General features: G+C 39.6%; 1 protein-coding gene across 2 annotated transcripts in view; it reads left to right on the forward strand.

Annotated features, from left to right (window-relative positions):
* LOC124805293 (E3 ubiquitin-protein ligase ariadne-1) overlaps nucleotides 1-14,544 on the forward strand; it is an 88,155-nt gene extending 73,611 nt beyond the window's left edge. For both annotated transcript variants that reach the window (XM_047265804.1, XM_047265805.1), the window contains exons 9-11: nucleotides 1,791-1,904; nucleotides 2,431-2,543; nucleotides 12,896-14,544. In XM_047265804.1, the coding sequence (XP_047121760.1) occupies nucleotides 1,791-1,904; nucleotides 2,431-2,543; nucleotides 12,896-12,977 (309 nt within the window). In that variant the 3' untranslated portion in view covers nucleotides 12,978-14,544. The remainder of the gene's footprint in view (nucleotides 1-1,790; nucleotides 1,905-2,430; nucleotides 2,544-12,895) is intronic.
* The last annotated feature ends 5,625 nt before the right edge of the window (nucleotides 14,545-20,169 follow it).

Here is a 20,169-nt window from a genome sequence, read left to right on the forward strand (position 1 = left end):
CAGAGCACTTCGTATTCCTGTCCTGTCACGGGTTTATCCTACCTCATCAGGGGCTGGGCCACATATGAGATCAGTCATGTCATTTACCAGCTTTGCTGCAATCATTGCACAGGTTTTTATGTTGTTATGACTACCAAACACCTGTTCACCAGGATGAATGGGCAGTGCCAGACTGTGGCAGAGAGCAAAGTAAATGTGACGCAACACGGAGTTGAACATAACACATTTGATTTCAGTGGTTACTTCACTACCAGAGCCATCTGGATCCTCCCCTCCATCACCATTTTTTCTGAACTGCGCACTTGGGATTTATCCTTACAACACATTCTCCACTCCCATAATTATCCCGGCCTCAACCAATGGTAATTTACTGTCCCAACCCCCTCCACCCAACAGTTTCCACCCCCTCAGTCCTGTCACCACCTCCCCATTCTCATCTCTGATACTGTTTATTTGCAGCCCTCTGCCAATGCATCCGCCTGTCTTTCCCTGCTCTTTTCCATTTTTTTCTTCCTTTTTTCCTCCCACTCCGTACCCCACAACATCCTGACACTATGCCAGTTGGTGGTCCAGTCCCTGCACCCTTCACCATACAGCATTCGTCTCTCTCTCCCCACCCATAGACTACCATCACTTCCCCTTCCCTGCCCCCCTCCAAATAGCTGCTTCCATCCCACATCATGTTGTATTCTGGCCGAAGATGCTGGAGAGTTGGCGGTCATGTGTGCATGAGGTGTGTCCTTGCTTGTGTACATGTATGGCGTGTGTCTCTTTCTTTCACTGATGAAGGCTGTGGCTGATGGCTTCAAGCAAGTGTCTTTTAATTGTGCCTGTCTGCAACTTGATGTATCTTCCTTACAGTAAGTAGCAATTTGTCTTTTCCTACATTGTTGAAGATGCATGTTAGCTAGTTTATTGTATGCACTAATTTATTGAGTGCAGTCCTTGCCCTGATGCAGTCTTCATATCTATAATTTTTAAAATTGTCTTTTATAATTCATTTTCCCCATGAAAAAAATTAAAATTGCTCCTCTCTCTCTCTCTCTCTCTCTCTCTCTCTCTCTATCTCTATCTCTATCTCTCTCTCTCTCTCTCTCTCTCTTCCTCTTCCTCTTCCCCTTCCCCTCCCCCTCCCCCTCCCCCTCCCCTTTTTCCATTATCTAAAAAGTACTGTCCATTTTTTGTTAAAATGAATATAGTCTCTTCATTAAAGTTACAAATTACTCAGTAGAGCTTATTACATTTTTTAACCAATACTTTCCAAGAAAACCAAGAACAGTGAAGAGATAATTATTGATAGGAAAAGTACCTACACAGTGTAGTGGAACTATCCTTTCAACATTTTTGGTCTGCACTGCAGATGCAACAGCAGCCAGTTTATACATAGCGGACTGATCTCAGTTCGATACTTGCGTTTCCCAGCAGTGTGCTATCATCAACTGACTCAGAGGTTCGACTTTTCATTACTCCTGTCCTTTCAGATTTCACAGTCGCGCACGCGCGCGCGCGCGTGCGCGCGCGCGCGTGCGCGCGCACACACACACACACACACACACACACACACACACACACACACAGTTTTAATTTGTTACAAATTTGCATTAAAAGAATGTGCACATTATATTTTATTACATGTTAAAGAAAAGATGACCATAATTACTGCACCAAATTTCAAAAATTTAAGAGACCAGAAATTTCTTACTGTGATAATAGCTTAGATTTCATTGCATTGTCTCTCTCCCATATGATTTGACTTAACAATAGATATATGTATGTGCATATTGTTCCAGGTTCAGTTCTTGAAGAGAGCTGTCGACATCCTGTGTCAGTGCCGCCAAACTCTGATGTATACATATGTATTTGCATATTATTTAAAGAAAAATAACCAATCAGTTATTTTTGAGGTACTTATTTTTTCTTGTGTATATGATAAATGTCATCTGTTTTTAAATTTGGGTTGTCATTAATTAGCGGGAGTCTGTGACTTAGTTGTTTGCTGTGTTAGTCTTAGAAAGAACATTGCTAGTTCAGAACTTGTCTGATCTTTGATACAGTTTCACATCTGTGTGTGTCAGAAAAGCACAACCACAACTAACTTTGTTATGTAACCTTTTTTTTTCCTTCATTGCAAAAAGCTAGTTCTATAGGCAACAAGATGGCAGTTAGCTATGGCAGTCACACAAATAGTTCTGTTTTCTACATTTGAAACTCTAGATTTTCTTTAGTGAACAATCTCTCACATCCAGGACACATCAGTCTGAGTTCTTTGTACAATAATGATAAGCTGGTGACTAACAAGAATTATATTGTACTTACATACGCTATTAAACACTGGAACATATAGTTTGGTGTAGGGATGTTGTAGTATTCAGTAACTAATTAATCAAAGTGTATGCTAAGTTCTCTTAAAACCTGTTTACTTCTTCCCAGGATAACCAAAGGGATTTGGAAAGTGCCACAGAAACATTATCAGAGTACTTGGAGAGAGATATTACATCTGAAAATTTGGCAGACATAAAGCAAATAGTCCAGGATAAATACAGGTAGGAGAACCGCAAAAAATTTGTTGCAACTTCTACTAAAAATTTCAGTAGATACTGAGCTGTTGTTAAACATGATAAATTCCCTCACGATGTTTCCTTGCATTAGTTCTGCAAGGTAAGTTTGCTGTCTGTGTAAGTGCAAATCCCTTAAAGTCTGCAGGAAAACATTCTGCTAGGAGGTTGGTATTGACACACCTCCTCAGTACCCTTGAGATGACTAAGTAAACCTGTCAAGAGGTGTGCAGCTTATTTTGAACTTAACAGATTGTTCAGTCAAACAGTGGAAACTCCGGGTTATAATAACAATAATAAAAGGAAAATGTGGCAGGAAAAGGGAAGGCCTAGCAAGGTAAGGCCGGGGAGGGGGGGGGGGGGGGGGGGGGGGGGGAGCAGGCAGGGACTAGAATGCCACTAGGCATAGCACCAGATAGCTGTGGGGCAGGGAGGGGGGAAACGGGCAGCGAAAAAGGAGAAGAGAAGGGAAGGGGAAAGATGGTCGGATGCGATGGCGGAGGGTGGAACACAAAGAGGGTAAAGGGATGAGAATAGGGAGGAAGTGATCACACAGACGGGATGGACACTGTTAGGTGGAGGGTGCAGGGACTGTAGGTTGTGGTAGATTGAGCCTAGGATAATTTTGAGAGCGGAGAATGTGTTGTAAAGATAACTCCCATCTGCACAACTCAGAAAAGCTGCTGGTGGAGGGGAGGATCCAGATGGCTCAGGTAGTGAAGCAGCCATTGAAATCAAGCCTATTATGTTTAGTTGCATGTTGTGCCACAGGATGGTCTGCTTTGCTGTTGGCGATGACCGTTTATCTTGGTTGGTAGTCATAACCAATGTAAAAAGCTGTGCAATGATTGCAGCAAAGCTGGTATGTGACATGGATTAGCCTGTGACAGGACTGGATAGGAAGTGTTGGCTGGGTGTATTGGGAAGGTCTTGCATCTGGGTCTCCCATGGGGATATGATGCCGCTCCCAATCCCAATCCCTTGCTACAGTTCAATGTCTTACTTTTTTCTTTGTTCATGGTAGGAAACATTGAACGTTTTTGACAGAACCTACTGGATGTCAACCTTGTGGTTACAAATTGCTGGAATAGGCTGTGAATGTCAGAATAATATCTCACCACCTTTCCAAAGTAACCATGTTACTAATCTACTCTTGGCTTTCCTTCACAGTTAACCCAATTGGGGCCATCTTGATACCACTCAGCCTCACAACAGCAAATACTATTAGGCTCTCAAATATGCTGTTGTCTGACATGCCCAGATGATAAGAGGATAGCATTGCAACTAGTTTTGTATAGTACCTAATTTCAGCAATCAGTTCTTAATTTCATAATATTTTCTGGATGTATTGCTGTTCTGTGGATTTTTGCCAAATTTATGGAATCCATTGACTTCATCCATTGTAATAGATACATTCGAGTCACAGGCAGGCCAATGAAAGAAGTTAAACATTTAAGCTTTTGGACATAAAGTTCTGCTATGAAAGTAGAAAACACACATGCATTCACACAAGCACAACTTACAAACAAATGGCTACTGGTACTGGCTGCTGTGGCCTGACTGCGGACTGCAACTGCGTTTGATGTGAACTGCAATTTGAGGGCATGGTGCAGGGTGGGGGAGGTTTGTGCTCCCTGTGAGAGCATGGTCACATGGTGGGGCAGGATAGGGCAGCTAGGTGCAGCAGAGTCAGAAGAACAGGACCGAAGGATACCTTGTAGAGCGACTTCCCGCCTGCGCAAGTCAGAAAAGCTGTTGTTGTTAGGAAGAATCCAGATGACACAGACAGTGAAGCAGTCATTGAAGGGAAGCATGTTGTGTAGGGCAGAGTTCAGCAACTGGGTCGTCCAGCTGCATCTTAGCCACAGTTTTTCGGTGGTTATTCATGCAGACAAACAGAAATGACTGTCTGTATGCCCCCGTACAGGTCCATATTTCGCTTACATTTGTAGTCCTTACACTAAATCTATGTTGATGGCAGTAGAATCATTCTGCAATCAGCTTTAAATGCCACTTCACTAATTTTTTTCAGTAGTGTTCCTGGAAAAGAATGTTGCCTTTGCTACATTTGAGTTCCTGAAGCAACTCGGTAATACTTGTGTGTTGATAGAACCTGCTGGTAACAAATCTAGCACCCTTTCTCTGAATTGCTTACATGTCTTCCTTTAATCTGACCTGGTGGTGATCCCAAACACTCGAGCACTACCCAAGACTAGGTTGCATGAGCATACTATATGCGGTCTTGTTTGCAGATGAACCACACTTTCCTAAAACTTTCTAAAAAAATCTAAGTCGACCATTTGCTTTCCCAGTACAGTCCTTAAATGTGTGGTACATTACACATTGTTTTGCAAAGTTATACCTGGATACTTAATTGACCTGACTGTGTCAAGCAGCACACGACTAATGCTGCATTCGAACATAGTGGGATTGTTTTTCCTACTCATCTGCATTAATTACACTTTTCACATTTAGCACTAACTGCCATTTATCACAAAAAATAGAAGTTTTGTCCAACTCATCTTGATCCTCCTACAGTCACTCAATGAAAACACTTTCCCATACACCACAGCTTCATCAGCAATCAGTCACAGATTGCAGCTAAACCAGTGTGCCATATCGTTTAGCTATATAGAGAATAATATCTGTCCTATCACACTTCCCTGGGGCATGCCTGATGATACTTGCCAGGTATAGATGGGGAGTGTTATGCCATCAAAACTGGTGCCAGAGACAGGGAATCGTGTGGCATTGTTCTGGATGTCTTGTCCAAAAATTACCTTGAGCAGACCTGAACTTATCGAATCAGTTAACGGAGAGGAAGGTATCAGTGATCATAAGGCTGTGACAGCATCTATGATGCTGGGTCCTGCGAGAAATGTTAAGAAAGAAAGGAAGATATATTTGCTCAGCAAGGCTGACAGGATATAAATTTCAGAATATTTGGTGATGAGGACGCAGATGTGGTGAACAAATGGAAAAAATTCAAAGGCATCGTACAATATGCCCTAGACAAGTACGTTCCGAGTAAGGTTTTAAGGGATGGGAAAGATCCACCATGGTTTAATACCTTTGTTAGATAAGTGCTACATAAACAAAGTGCACTTCATCTCAGATTTAAGAGAAGTAAAAACCTAGTTGACAAACAAAAGCTGAACGAAGCAAAAATGAGCATAAGTGAACAATGAGAGAAGCACTCAATGATTTTGAAAGTAAGCATTGTCAACCGACCTGAGTAGAAACCACAAGAGAAATTGGTCGTATGTAAAATCAGTAAGTGGGTCAAAAAATCATCTATCCATTCTCTCAGTGACCACACTGGCACTGAAGTGGAAGATAACAGAGAGAAGGTCAAAATACTAAATTCAGTCTCCCAAAGTTGTTTCACCGCGGAAGATCGTAACACTGTCCCTCCTTTCAGTCATTGTGTGAACGTTGAAATGGCAGATATTGAGATAGCCGATCACGGAACTGAAAAGCAGCTACAGTTGCTTAGTAGTGGGAAGGCATCAGGACCAGATGAGAAACCTATAAGGCATCAGGATCAGATGAGATACATGTAAGATTCTATAAAGATTATGCAAAAGAAATTGCTCTACTTCTAGCAGTAATTTATCATAGATCGCTTGAGCAATGAAAGGTACCTAACGACTGGAAAAAAGTGCAGGTCAGTCCTGATTTTAAGAAAGGCTGTAAGACAGATCCACACAATTATAGACCTATATTGTTGATGTCAATCTGTTGTGGAATTATGGAACATGTTTTATGTTAAAGAATTATGATATTTTTCGAAAACAAATATCTCCTTTATAAAAATCAACATGGATTTCGTAAACAGACATCCTACGAGGCTCAGCTCGCTCTGTTCCTCCGTGAGAACCACAGCTCAGTGGACAATGGCGGTCAGGTTGATGCCATGTTCCTCGACTTCAGTAAGGCATTTGACAACATCCCGCATTGCCATTTAATGAAAAAAATATGAGCTTACGGAGTTTCGACGCAGACTTGCGATTGGATTTGAGACTTTCTTGCAGTTAGAACTCAACAAGTCGCTCTTGACTTAACAAAACAGGCAGCTGTAAAGGTAATATCTGGAGTACCACAGGGAAGTGTGATAGGACCGTTGCTGTTTACAATATATATAAATGATCTGTAGGAAGTGTCGGATGCTCTTTAAGGCTATTCACAGATGATGCAGTTGCCTAAACCAAAGTAGCAATGCCAGAAGATACTAAGAATTTGCAGAACAACCTAAAGAGAACTGATGAATTGTGCAGGCTCTGGTAGTTGACCCTGAATGTAACATATTGTGCATACATACGAAAAGAAACCCACTATTGTGCAGCTACACTATTGATGACAAACAGCTGGAGACGACGTAACTATCCAGAGCTATCTTAAGTGGAATGACCATATAAAACAGGTAGTGGGAAAAGCAGACACAAGACTGAGATTCATCAGAAGAATCTTAAGGAAATGTAACTCATCCACGAAAGAAGTTGCTTGTAAGGCACTTTTTCGCCCAATTCTTGAGTATTGTTCATCTATCTGGGATCCCCATCACGTAGGACTGATAGAGGAGATAGAGAAGATGCAACGAAGAGCGGCGTGTTTCGTCACTGGATCTGTTATATGGTGTAATGTGTTGGCATCCTCTTAGGTAAAATATTCTGGAGATGCATCCCGCGCCCCAGGTGTGGATTTCTGACTGGGGCCTGCATGACGGGAGAATCACATCACCAGGAAAAAAACTAAACTGGTCCTCTATGAATTGAGCATGTACTGTTAGAATCTTTAATCAGATAAGCAGGTTAAACAATTTAAAAAGGAAATGGATAGGTTGAAGTTAAATATAGTGGGAATTAGTGAAGTACAGGAAGAACAGGACTTCTGGTCGGGTGAGTACAGGGTTACAAATAGAAAGTCAAATAGGCATAATGCAAGAGTAGGTCTAAAAATGAGTAGAAAAATAGAAATGTATGTAAGGTAATGTGAACAGCATAGTGAATGGGTGCCATGCCCACCACACAGTAGTACAAGTTTATATGCCTACTATCTCTGCAGAAGATGAAGTATTGAAAGAATATATGACAAAGAAAAAAATCAATTATTGATAAAATTATTTAATTAGATAGATAAAAAATCTACTCACCAAGCGGCAGCAGCACACACACATAAAAGACCGTTTTGATTGGCAAGCTTTTGGAGCCAGTGGGTCCTTCAGGCAGAAGGGTTGAAGGGGAAGGAAGAAGGGTGAAGGAAGACTGGAGAGGTCTAAGAAAAGGGGTAGATTTTGGGAAAGTCACACTTAACTGCAGTTCAGGGGAGATTTACCATATGGGATGAAAAGGAAAGACTGGTTGTTGGGGACTGCTTCGGACAAATTTGAAAACCTGAGAGCTTAAAGATGGAAAACAGAGCAATATGCAAGACAGAGATCACTACTAAAAAATTGTGTACAAATTAATAATAGTGAGAAGCTAAGTGCATTGTATGTAACAAAGGTGGGAGGGGGCGGTGAAAAATAGATGAAAAAGACAATGAAAGATGTAAGAAATTAAAACGGAGTGAAGCAAAGAGTAGTTACAATGAAGAAAAGCTGAAACGGAAGAAATTAACGTAAGTTAAGGTCAGGTGGGTAAGGACATGTAGTGCTAGTTCCCACCTGTGGAGTTCTGAGAAACTGGTGCCTGGAGGAAGAATCCAGATGGCACGTGTGGTGTGAAACAGGCACTGAGGTCACAAATGTCATGATGCTCTGCAACAGGATATTGTGAGTTGCCAGTATATACCCTCCACCTATGCCCATTCATCCTGATTGATAATTTGGTGATAGTCATGCCGATATAGAAGGCTGAACAGTGTTTACATAATAGCTGGTATATAATGTGTCAATTTGCAGGTGGCTCGCCCTTTGATAGGTTTTGTTTTGCCAGTTACAGGGCTATTATAGGTGGTGGTAGGAGGGTGCATAGGGCAAGTCTTGCAGCGGAGACGGTCACAGGGGTAGAAGCCATTGTTTCTATTTAGATACTGAGAACCAGAATGCGGTCGATAGTTTTCCCATCACTAGCGCCACAATGGTATTGGCTGCTGCTGTGGATCCTGTACTTAGTTGAGTCCTCTGTTTTGTGCAGCACAGTTGGCTGGAAAAATTCCTGGGGCCATGTTTCGGATCCCTTCCATAATTACTTCTCCGTCGGTAAGTCTCCACTTACCCATGGTTCTGGGTGACGTTCCCAAAATCTACCCCTTTTCCTGGACCTCTCCAGATTTTTTTCCTTTACCCTTCACCCTTCTTCCTTCCCCTTTAACCCTTCTGCCTGAAGGAGGAGCCACTGGCTCCGAAAGCTTGCCAATCACAACAGTCTTTTACGTGTGTGCTGCTGCCGCTTGGTGAGTAGACTTTTTATCTATTCAATTAAATAATTGAAAGAATATATGATAAAACAGAATTATTAAGACAGTTATGAGACATGAAAATTTAATTGTGGTTGGAGACTGGAATTCATTAATAGGGAAAGTAAGTGAAAGGGAAAATAGTAAGAGAACATGGGCTATGGGATACAAATGAAAGGGGAAGCTGTCTGGAAAAATTTTGCACAGAGCATCATTTGATCAAGGTAGAAACTTAATTTAAAAATTGTAATTCAAAGTTGTATGCATGGAAGACACCCTGGGAGGTTTCAGATAGATTATATCATGGTAAGACAGTAATTTTGACATCAGATTTTAAAATGCAGAAACATTTCCAGATGTCAGCGTGAACTGTGGCCATAATCCATTGGTTAGAAACCACAAATTAAAAACCTTAGAAACTGAGACTTTTTGTTGTTTACAACAACAATCTCTCAATTTATCCAATTCTTATCTCTTAATATTACCTTTGTGCAGTTTCTACAGCTTTAATCTGTGATTCACAACAACAAAAAGCAAATGAAGCAGGCAAAAGGGATTATAGACAACTAAAACATGAAATTGACACAAAGTGCAAAATGCTTAAGTAGATACAGCTATAACACATATGAGAGTGTGGAAGCATTTATAACTAGGGGAAAGATAAATGTTGTCTACAGGAAGATTAACGAGACCTTTGGAGAAGGGAGCAGCATCTGTATGAATATCAACAGCTCAGATGACAAGCCAGTACAAACCAAAGAAGGGAAATCTGAAAGGTGGGGGGAATGTACTGATGGGCCACAATGATATGACCATCTGCTTAGTAACTGTTTGTCCATCTTTGGAACACAATACAGCAGTGATTCTGCTCAGCAAGAATTCAAGAAGCCCTTGGGAGGATTCTGGAGGTATGCTGCACCAAATGTCTTTGTAAAAGTCAAGTAAATTAAGCGCAGTATATTTTCGGCATCCCAGTTCTGTTCAATTGGGTTCACATAGCCAAATTAGTTGAGAAGACATGAGCTTGAGTTCAGTGCCTCACTCCTCGACTACTGCAGCACAGTTCTTGCCTTGTGACACAGACAGTTGTCCTGCTGAGACAGTTATCCTGCTGGAACATGGCATCGCCATTGGAGAGAATGTTGAGGATCGAGGTATGCATATGGTCCACAGTAATCTTACATAGTCCATGGCCACTATCGTGCTCTTTAATTACTAGCACAGGTCCCACAAAATCCCAGGCAACTCTCCCCCGTAGCAAATATTGCCCTCACTAGCCTACATCTGTGACCTAGCTCACATTTCAGGCCGCCTGGATGGTGATGAATCCAGACAGTGTGTGCTGAACAGTGTGTACTGAAACACATACCGGCACCAACATTGTACTCTGTTGTGAGGTCTACCACAAATAGCAGCCTGTCCTGCTCCAGAGAGCAGGCAACTCGCCAACCTCTGTTTTCTTTGACGAAGTGTAGCTTCCGATATCTAATCACATACACAAGGCTTCACTGTCCTTCAATTCCTTTCCGTAGGTGCTCATGGCAGTGGCACATGAACAGACACCTGCTTCGCCATTTCTGATAAGCTCATTCCTAGGTGCTGAGCCTGAACAATCTGCTATTTGTCAAAGTTGCTCATTGGATTTCCCAATTTGCAGACTTCTTTGTCACTAGAATCGTTCCTTTACATCTACATATCTACATATATATTCTGCAAGACTCCATATACACTACTGGTCATTTCCTTTCCTGTTCCACTCACAGGTAGCATGAGGGAAAAATTACTGTTTGTATGCCTCTGTACAAACCCTAATTTTTTGCATCTTATCTTCGTGGTCCTTACACAAAATGTCTGTTGGTGACAGTAGAATCGTTCAGTAGTCAGCTTCAAATGCCAGTTCTCTAAATTTTCTCAATTTTGCTCCTCTAAAAGAATGTTGACTTCCCTCCAAGGATCCTCATTTGAATTCCAAAGCATCTGTGTAACACTTGTGTGTTCAAACCTACCAGTAACAAATCTAGCAGCCAGCCATTCAATTGCTTTGATGTCTTCCTTTAATCTGACCTGGTTCGGATCCCAAACACTTGAGCAGCACTCAAGAATACATTGCACTAGCATCCTATATGTGGTCTGCTTTACAGATGAAGCGCAGCTTACCAAAATTCTCCCAATAAACTGAAGTCGATCTGTTGCCATGCCTACCACAATCCTCACATTCTACTTTACATCACTCCCCTTCACTTACATACTTTCCTCAGAAGGGCTATAGAATAGAAAGGGACTTCAAGAAATATTTTAGAAAGGGAAGAGGAAGTAAAGGAAGATGAGGAGGGTGATAAGATACTGCAAAAAGAATTTAATAGTGCACTGAAAGACTTAAGGTGAAATGCGGTACGTGAAGTAAATTACATTCCATCAGAATTATTGAGATCCTTGGGATAACCAGCCATGGAAAGACTGTTCCATCTAGTGAGGCACATGAAATACCTTCGTACTTCCAGGAAAATGTAATAATTCAAATTCAAAAAAATACAGGTGCTGATGGGTGTGAATATTATCAACCCATCAGTTTTAATAAGTCCTGGTTGCAAAATACAGAAAATCTGGGCTAATGCCAACCTCAGGAAAACTTTGAGTCCCATAGAAACCTATGAACGTACAAGACAATACTGACCCTGTGATTTACCTTAGACAGTTAAAGAAAGGAAAATCTACATTTATAGTGATTGTATATTTACAAAAAGCTTTTGACATTGTTGACTGGAATACTCTCTACGTAACTCTGAAGTTAATACAGATAAAATACAGGGAGCGAAAAGCTGTGTACTACTCGTATAGAATGCAGGCAGCAATTATAAGAGTTGAAGCATGTGAAAGGGAAGCAGTAGTTGAGAAGAGAATGATTCAGTTTTGTAGCCTCTTCCCCATTTTACTCAATCTGTGCATTGTGCAAGCTGGAAGGAAACTAGGAGAAATTTGAAAAGGGAATTAAAACTCATTGTTATTTGGTTAGTGATAGCAAAGGATTTGGAATGGAATGGGTAGCCTCATGAAAAGAGATTATAGAGGTAACAAAAAATAAAACAATGGTAATGAAATTCAGTTTAATTAAAGAAAGAAGTAGTAGATGAGGCTTTTATTATTATTATTTTGGCAGTAGAATAACAGATGAGAGGTGGTGATAAAAGTTTTTAGTTCTTTTGATGCACTAAACAAAAATATATTTAAGATCTCGTTAATATTAATATTCTTTCAGTAGATTATGGTACATTTCATTGTCTTTCAGACGTGTACGTATGCACACAAGTGCTAATAGTTCTATGAATATCATACCACCTATACTTAATTCTTTTGAATAAATGGTGTGATGAATTTCCTTTTTCCAAAAATCTTACTTATAAGTCTTGGAGTTCTAGCTGAGGTAAGAGACCCCAATGTGTGTGATTGTTTTGGAGGGATAGTCATTTGAATGCTAAAAACTATTCATTGGAAAACATCTAAAGTGCCTTTTGATACGTTTAGAACTCTTCTCAAGTGACATGAGGTAGTGGTACTTGGGGAGAAAGGGGTTCAAATTCGAGTGTGGTATACCGGTCTGCGGTTTTCCGCAGTTCTCTTAAATCACGCCAGACTAATGCCAGGATGATTTCTTCAGAGAGGCTTTGGTTGATTCCTCTTCCATTCTTGTCCAGTCTGAGCTTATTCTGTGTCTCTAATGAACCAATGTTGACATGATATTAATTCCAAATCTTTCTCCTTTCTAGCTCGGTTTTTGAATCCTTTATTTGATAAACTTCATCATTATATGATATTCTGTATTTGTTGTAAGCTTAAGCCTTGTGTATTGAAGAAAAATATTCTGTATAATACTTCAAAGCCATTCAGAATATTTTCAGATTGAGTTGCCACTGAAATTCTAATTTTTCTGTTTGTTGGTTTAGGTATTGTGATGGAAGACGGAAAGCGCTGCTGGAGCATGTTCATGAGGGGTATGAGAAAGAATGGTGGGAGTACACTGAGTAATCAAAATGGCTGGCACATTCCTGTGACTAGCTAAAACCGCCTGAGAGAATGTAGCAAGCATTGAAGTGGAGCACCGAGTCCCTGAGCTTGTGAAAATTGCAGGATTAATGTTCTCTCGTTGAGCAAAGTTTTCCTTCGTAGGTCCTTCAGAAGGACCTTGGCAGCCTGTGAGACTAAGTTGTATAAAGTGGTCCAGGTGTAGAGAAGAGAAATAAAAATTCCATGTACAGTAATTTTCCTAAGAGATTGTCTATAATGAGACAACAGAAAGGTTACAAGACTGGGAAAACTCGCAGTCTATCTCTCTGTCTAATGTCAGGTTTTCAACTTTTTCATTCAGCCACATTTTTAGCCGATATTAAATTGTACATAACATTTGTTTCTATTAATTCTACAGCTTCTTTTGGCACCGTTTTATTATATAAAATTTATATATACACATACACACAAACATCAGATTGTTTAGTTTTCATGTGGTTGAGTGGTGTCGTGTAGCATGACGTACGGTGAATCATATTAGTGCTTCAAGAGTACCATAGCTGAAGTCAGTTCAGCAGTCGAAGTGTGTGGAATCATTGTCACGTCAAATGTGTGGATATGCAACACCAGTGTTTGCTTTGATACACAACTGATCCAAATGACTGAATAGAAATAAAAAAAAAACTACCATCATGTTAAGCTCAGAAGCTCTCATGATTTAAGTCTTCCTGAACTGAAGCCTAATTGTTATGATGGTGTATTGTACCATGTGTACTCTACTATTACTATGGCAACATCTTACATGTGTTGCAAACTGTATGGTTTTATAAACCGTATGAGCAGAATGGAACACATCTTGTGTTTCCCTCCACGTGCTTTGCTTTTAAATTGTGTACAGTAAGAGTCCAGTATATTTCAGATTATGCAGTCTGCTGTATTGCTGGTGTGTGTGTGTCTAGCATTTTATTAGAATGTTTTGACAGCTTGGTGACATTTCAGTTTTAGATCATAAAACTGTGATTACCTATTTTATTAATTCTGTATTTATTTCTTATCACAATAATTGCTTTCCAGATTTTTGTCAGCATTTCTGGAGCACTGTATGGAAGTGTTTTTGAATACTTTTTGAACAGTACTGTGACAGTGTAGGCATTTGTGAAAGGTGACCTTCACTTAGAGGATGTTTGATTCAGTAGGTACTACTGTAGTAGTACTGTGTAGTGAGTGTGCATGTGTGCAGGCTTTCCATTTTATGATAAAAAGAAAAACGATTGGTCCTCAGATGATTGTAGTCCTTGAAGAAAAAGATTTAAAAAATCTATTTATACACTAAGCAGTTAATATTTTTGGCTCAGATCATTCGTATGTATATATTATTGTTAACACGCAACGGCTGATGTTACTGTTTATAAAAGTAAACTTTTTAAAACTGATTTACTCAGTTTGAGCATTAGCTAACATGAGTACTGTTTTCACTCTAGGTTGACTCAGAACAGTGTGATATTAGGCAGCGTACAAGCTACCTTTTACTTAAGATATTGAATTAGCAGTGCTATGATGGTGTTGATATGAATGAGCAACCGACAAATATAAAGAAAACAAACTTCTTTTCTCTTTGTTGAATGGAGACTGTTTTATTTAGAATCACTTGTAATTATTGATGAACCGTGTATTATGTTTGTTAATTATTGCAATAATATGATGCTTTCTTCTTAAGCAATATTAAGTATCTATGTCTTTTCCATTAATTTTGTTATATTTTAAAATCCTCTTCATAAAATCACAAAAACCGTTTAAATAATTGCGTCCCAGAAATTTGCATCTGTCACTGTAAAAACTTTCCAGATACTAAATGATCAGAATTAAAATTTCTGATAAGTTTTAAATGTTTTTTTGTCATGATTTACCACAATCCTAGTGTGTTTTTGAAGGAACGTCTTAGTATTGTTTTGAATTTGCTAGTATGTTTTGAGAAAGGTAACTATGGATTGAAGATTCTTGTTATACTGTTTTACTGCTCTATGTATGTTACTTAATACCTGCTGTGCATCACCACTGAAAACTTTTCCAGCAGTGCTGCAGAAAGAAGTAAGTGCCATAAATTGCAACAGTTACCAGCAACCTGCATAAAGAGATAGTAGAAGACGAAAATTTTTCCCAGTAACCCTTTTATTTGTTAGTAAGGATCACTACAACAAATATCCTGCTTAGAATATGTTAAGACCAGAATGTTCACAATTTTCTAGTGTTTAAGGTAAGAAGAAACTAAAAAGTTGCCACAGTAATGGGATGGTAAATTATAATTACATCTCTTCAACTGGCAGAAGTGCTGTTACATATGACTGTGTTTCTGGTGATAGTTTCAAAGAAAAATAACTGAAAAAATTGAAAACTGGGTTTTAAAATTGAAGAAAATTAAAATAAGGAAGTGTTAAGCATACAATGTTGCCAAGATCTGATTTCAGGGGAAAAAAACCATCAAGTTACAAATTACATTAATTAAAAGTGCATAATGTATATGAAATAAGAACTTACAAAATAAATAATTCAAACAGATAGGTGTGATCACAATGTCTCGGGCACATTCTTGTGATTTCCTGAATTTAATTCCATTGGACCAGGTATATAGGGAAAGAATTATACTTGATGTTTGTGGACACAAGAGCAATGAACATGCAGCTCAACATTTGTAAAGATTTCACATGTAAAGAGCTGATATGATGATGATGTAATAGGTTGCATAAAGATTGTCATTAACCCTTGTACTATTAGTAGTATGTGCTGTTGTATATGCAGGTACCCTGAACAAGTACAAGCTTTGATGAAGCTTCTCCAGAAGGGTAATGGATAAACTTCAAAATAATTTTGTTAAATATACATAGTCTGTGAATCAGTAACCAGACAGGATTAAGGGGGTGGGTGGGGAGAGGTGGCAGGCACAAATAAAGCACATGGCCACAAAGGCACAACATTATAAATGCATCCATCTTTGTTGCTCTTCAAGAATAGTCCAACTTGTATGTATTTGGAGTGAAAGAAAAGCACACATTTTTCAGTTGTTCATTCCTTAGGACAATATCTCAATTTGCCAATCAGTCACCTTCCATATCACTGGTGAAAACCGTTAAATGGTGCAAAAGCTGTTATCTTTTTTTCTTTTGAAGTTAATATCCATACACTGATGATAGCAAGTAAGAGTTTTTCTTGTATCCAACCATCAAACAATTTTCAGGGCTCTCTTTGATTGGTACCAGTGACATTTTTTCACCTTCTGTATTCTTACTGACAGGAGTCTGAAATTCTCTACAAGTAACAACACATAAAAATTTCCTCATGTTCCTTTCATAGAATTTCTTTTCTTTACAGGGTGATTCAGAAAGAAAGATCAGATTTCAGTTATTTATTACATAAAAAGAACTATGAAAGATAGAAATACATTGTGCAACCCACTGGATAGGAGGAGGTTCAAAGTTTTATGTTCACCCAAAAACTGTACCCTACATTCAACAAGAGCACCGTGTTGCTTGAGATGCATCAAAATGGTAGTCCATTTCATCTACATCTACATTATATTCCGCAAGCCACCTAATAGTGTGTGGCGGAGGGTACTTTGATACCACTATCTGATCCCTCCAACCCTATTCCACTCTCGAATAGTGTGCAGGAAGAATATACGCAAGATGTATGGGGGGGGGGGGGGGGGGGAGGTAATATGTCGTCTGACTCCTCTTGAAAAGTGCTGTCCCAAAATTTCAACAGTAAATCTCTCCGTGATGCACAATGCCTCTCTTGTAACGTCTGCCAGTGGCGTTTGTTTAGCATGTCCATAATGCTCTCTTGCCAGCTAAACGATCCCATGAGGAAACGCACCACTCATCGTGGGATCATCTCTACCTCCTCTATCAATCCTACCTGATAGGGATCCCAGTTAGATGAACAATACTCAAGAATCGGAGGAACAAGTACCTTATAAACCACTTCTTTCGTAGATGAGTTAAGTTTCCTTAAGATTCTTCTAATGAATCTGAGTCTGGTATCACCGAACGAGGTGGCGCAATGGTTAGCACACTGGACTCGCATTCGGGAGGACGACGGTTCAATCCCGTCGGCAATCATCCTGATTTAAGTTTTCCGTGATTTCCCTAAAACGCTTCAGGCAAATGCCGGGATGGTTCCTTTAAAAGGGCACGGCCAATTTCCTTCCCAATCCTTCCCTAACCCGAGCTTGCGCTCCGTCTCTAATGACCTCGTTGTCGATGGGACGTTAAACACTAACCACCATGAGTCTGGCATCTGCTTTTCCCACTATCTGTTTTATATGGACATTCCACTTGAGATCGCTCTGAATAGTTATGCCTAAATATTTTACGGCAGACGCTGTCTCCAGCTGTTTGTCATCAATAGTGTAGCTGTACAATAGTGGGTTTCTTTTCCAATGTATGCACAATATGTTACATTCAGGGTCAACTACCAGAGCCTGCACAATTCATCAGTTCTCTTTAGGTCATTCTGCAAATTCTTAGTATCTTCTGGTGTTGCTAATTTGGCGTAGGCAACTGCATCATCTGCAAATAGCCTTAAAGAGCATCCAACGCTTTCTACAGATCATTTATATATATTATAAACAGCAACGATCCTGTTATACTTCCCTGTGGTACTCCAGATATTATCTTTACAGCTGTCTGTTTTGTTAAGTCAAGAGCAACTTGTTGAGTTCTATCTGCAAGAAAGTCTCAAATCCAATCAGAAGTCTGCTTCAAAACTCCATAAGCTCATATATATTTTTTTTTTTTTTTTTTTTTTTTTTTTTTTTTTTTTTTTTTTAGTAAATGGCAATGCGGGATGGTGTCAAATGCCTTACTGAAGTCGAGCCCATGGCATCAACCTGACCGCCATTGTCCACTGTGCTGTGGTTCACATGGAGGAACAGAGCGAGCTGAGCCTCACAGGATGTTTGTTTACGAAATCCATGTTGATTTTTATAGAGGAGGTGTTTGTTTTCAAAAAACGTCATAATTCTTCAACAATATAGGTCTATAATTGTGTGGATCCATCTTACGGCCTTTCTTAAAAACAGGAATGACCTGTACTTTTTTCCAGCCATTCGGAACCTTTTGCTCAAAGATCTATCATAAATTACTGCTAGAAGTAGAGCAATTTCTTTTGCATAATCTTTATAGAATGTTATAGGTGTCTCGTCTGGTCCTGATGCCTTATAGGTATCTCATCTAGTCCTGATGATGCCTTCCCACTACGAAACAACTGTAGCTGCTTTTCAATTCCATGATCGGCTATCTCAATATCTGTCATTTCAACGTTCGCACAGCGACTGAAAGGATGGACAGTGTTACGATCTTCTGCGGTGAAACAACTTTGGGAGACCGAATTCAATATTTCGACCTTCTCTCTGTTATCTTCCATTTCGGTGCCAGTCCAGTGTGGTTACTGAGAGAATGAATAGATGATTTTTTGACCCACTTACTGATTTTACATACGACCAAAATCTCTTGTGGTTTTTACTCAGGTCAGTTGACAATGTCTCACTTTCAAAATCATTGAGTGCTTCTCTCATTGCTCTCCTTATGCTCATTTTCGCTTTGTTCAGCTTTTGTTTGTCAACTAGGTTTTTACTTCTCTTAAATCTGAGATGAAGTGCTCTTTGTTTATGTAGCTCTTTTCTAACATGGCTATTAAACTATGGTGGATCTCTTCCATCCCTTAAAACCTTACTCAGGACATACTTGTCTAGGGCATGTTGAACGATGCCTTTGAAATTTTTCCATTTGCTCTCCACATCTTCATTAACAAACTAATCAGCAGGTCCCTGTTAATTCAATAAACAGCTTCAACAGTCCAGTGTCTTAGCTCTTGAAAAGAAGTTGCCACAGGTGGGACAGAGACACTATCTTTTATGTTACCCAACAACAAAAATTTTTGAGGTGTGAGGATTGGTGACCTGGAAGGCTAAAAGTAATGAACAAGATCTTGTTATCCACCTATTGCAATCCATGTTGTGGGATAGTGGTGTTAAGATAACACAGCATCTCAAAGTGAAAGAGAGGTGAGGCACTGTAGTGCATGAAAATGAAATTGTTGGAAGCTCTGTGAAGTTGAGGAAACAACCAGTTTTGCGACACATCCAGGTAACTAAACTTTGTGAACAGAAATGGCACAAAAAATATTCAGTTTCAGTAAGTCTCTTTCATGTTCAGCACCAGTGCCAGGATTTTGTCGATCAAACATTCTTACATTATGTCGATTTACTTTACTCCATAGATGAACTGTTCTTTCTTCCAAAGATGAGTCATTTGGAAATGTGTTGTCTGTCCTATCCTGGAGAACTGAAATGCAAACTTTGTACCTTCTGTTACAGTCACCAGGAAGCAATTGCGCAGTGACTCACACATGTAAGGTATTATATGACGGCTTCGTTTCAGAACACGTCGTGTCATTGTTTGACAAAATTGAAGTTGCTGGCCTGTCTGTCTTGCGGACGTCCTAGGGCTCCGTGTGTCTGCATCTTGGGTACGGTGGACATTTTCATCATATGTGTGTGGCTGACCACTGCTCTTCTGTTTGCGAACCAACTCCCACAAATTTTGTTTGCCAGTCATAAATCTGCGTGGCAGATGCGGCTTCTTGCTGAAGCAAAGGCGGAATGCACATTGAACTTGAACAATGGATTGGCTTCCCGTAAATTCCAACATGCAAAATGATCTCTCTTGTGGTGTAGTCGCCATGTTGCAACAAACAAACAAACAGCAGTGCAGCTGTGTCAAAACTTCTGAACCTTCATCTGTCCAGTGATATGTGCAGTGTGTTTCTACATTTTATAGTCTGGCTGTAATAAACAGTTGAAATCTGTTGTTCTTTTGGTATGCAGTTAGTGTGCCATTCGTAGGGTAGTCACCATCTCATGAATAGATTGTTTATTTCCTGTTGTAGTTTGTAGCTATTCAGTTTTATCGTATCTTAATTGAGTGGTCTTTGGGTATAAATATCTGTATTTAAAAAGGAAAAAAAATTTGAGAGCCATTGATACTACCTAGAATTGGTGCATTGAAAACAAAGCTGACTATACATCAAGCACAACCTACAGCTGCACCACTTCACTATTATGTTCATATCTCCAGTTGCCTACTATGGTGAATTAACAATTTGTGTCATTCATTATTGCATCCACTTGGTTACTACCAGTTAAATTTATGAAATA

The sequence above is a fragment of the Schistocerca piceifrons genome, chromosome 7 (assembly GCF_021461385.2).
Source record: "Schistocerca piceifrons isolate TAMUIC-IGC-003096 chromosome 7, iqSchPice1.1, whole genome shotgun sequence".
In the NCBI taxonomy this organism is placed as follows: Eukaryota; Metazoa; Arthropoda; class Insecta; order Orthoptera; family Acrididae; genus Schistocerca; species Schistocerca piceifrons.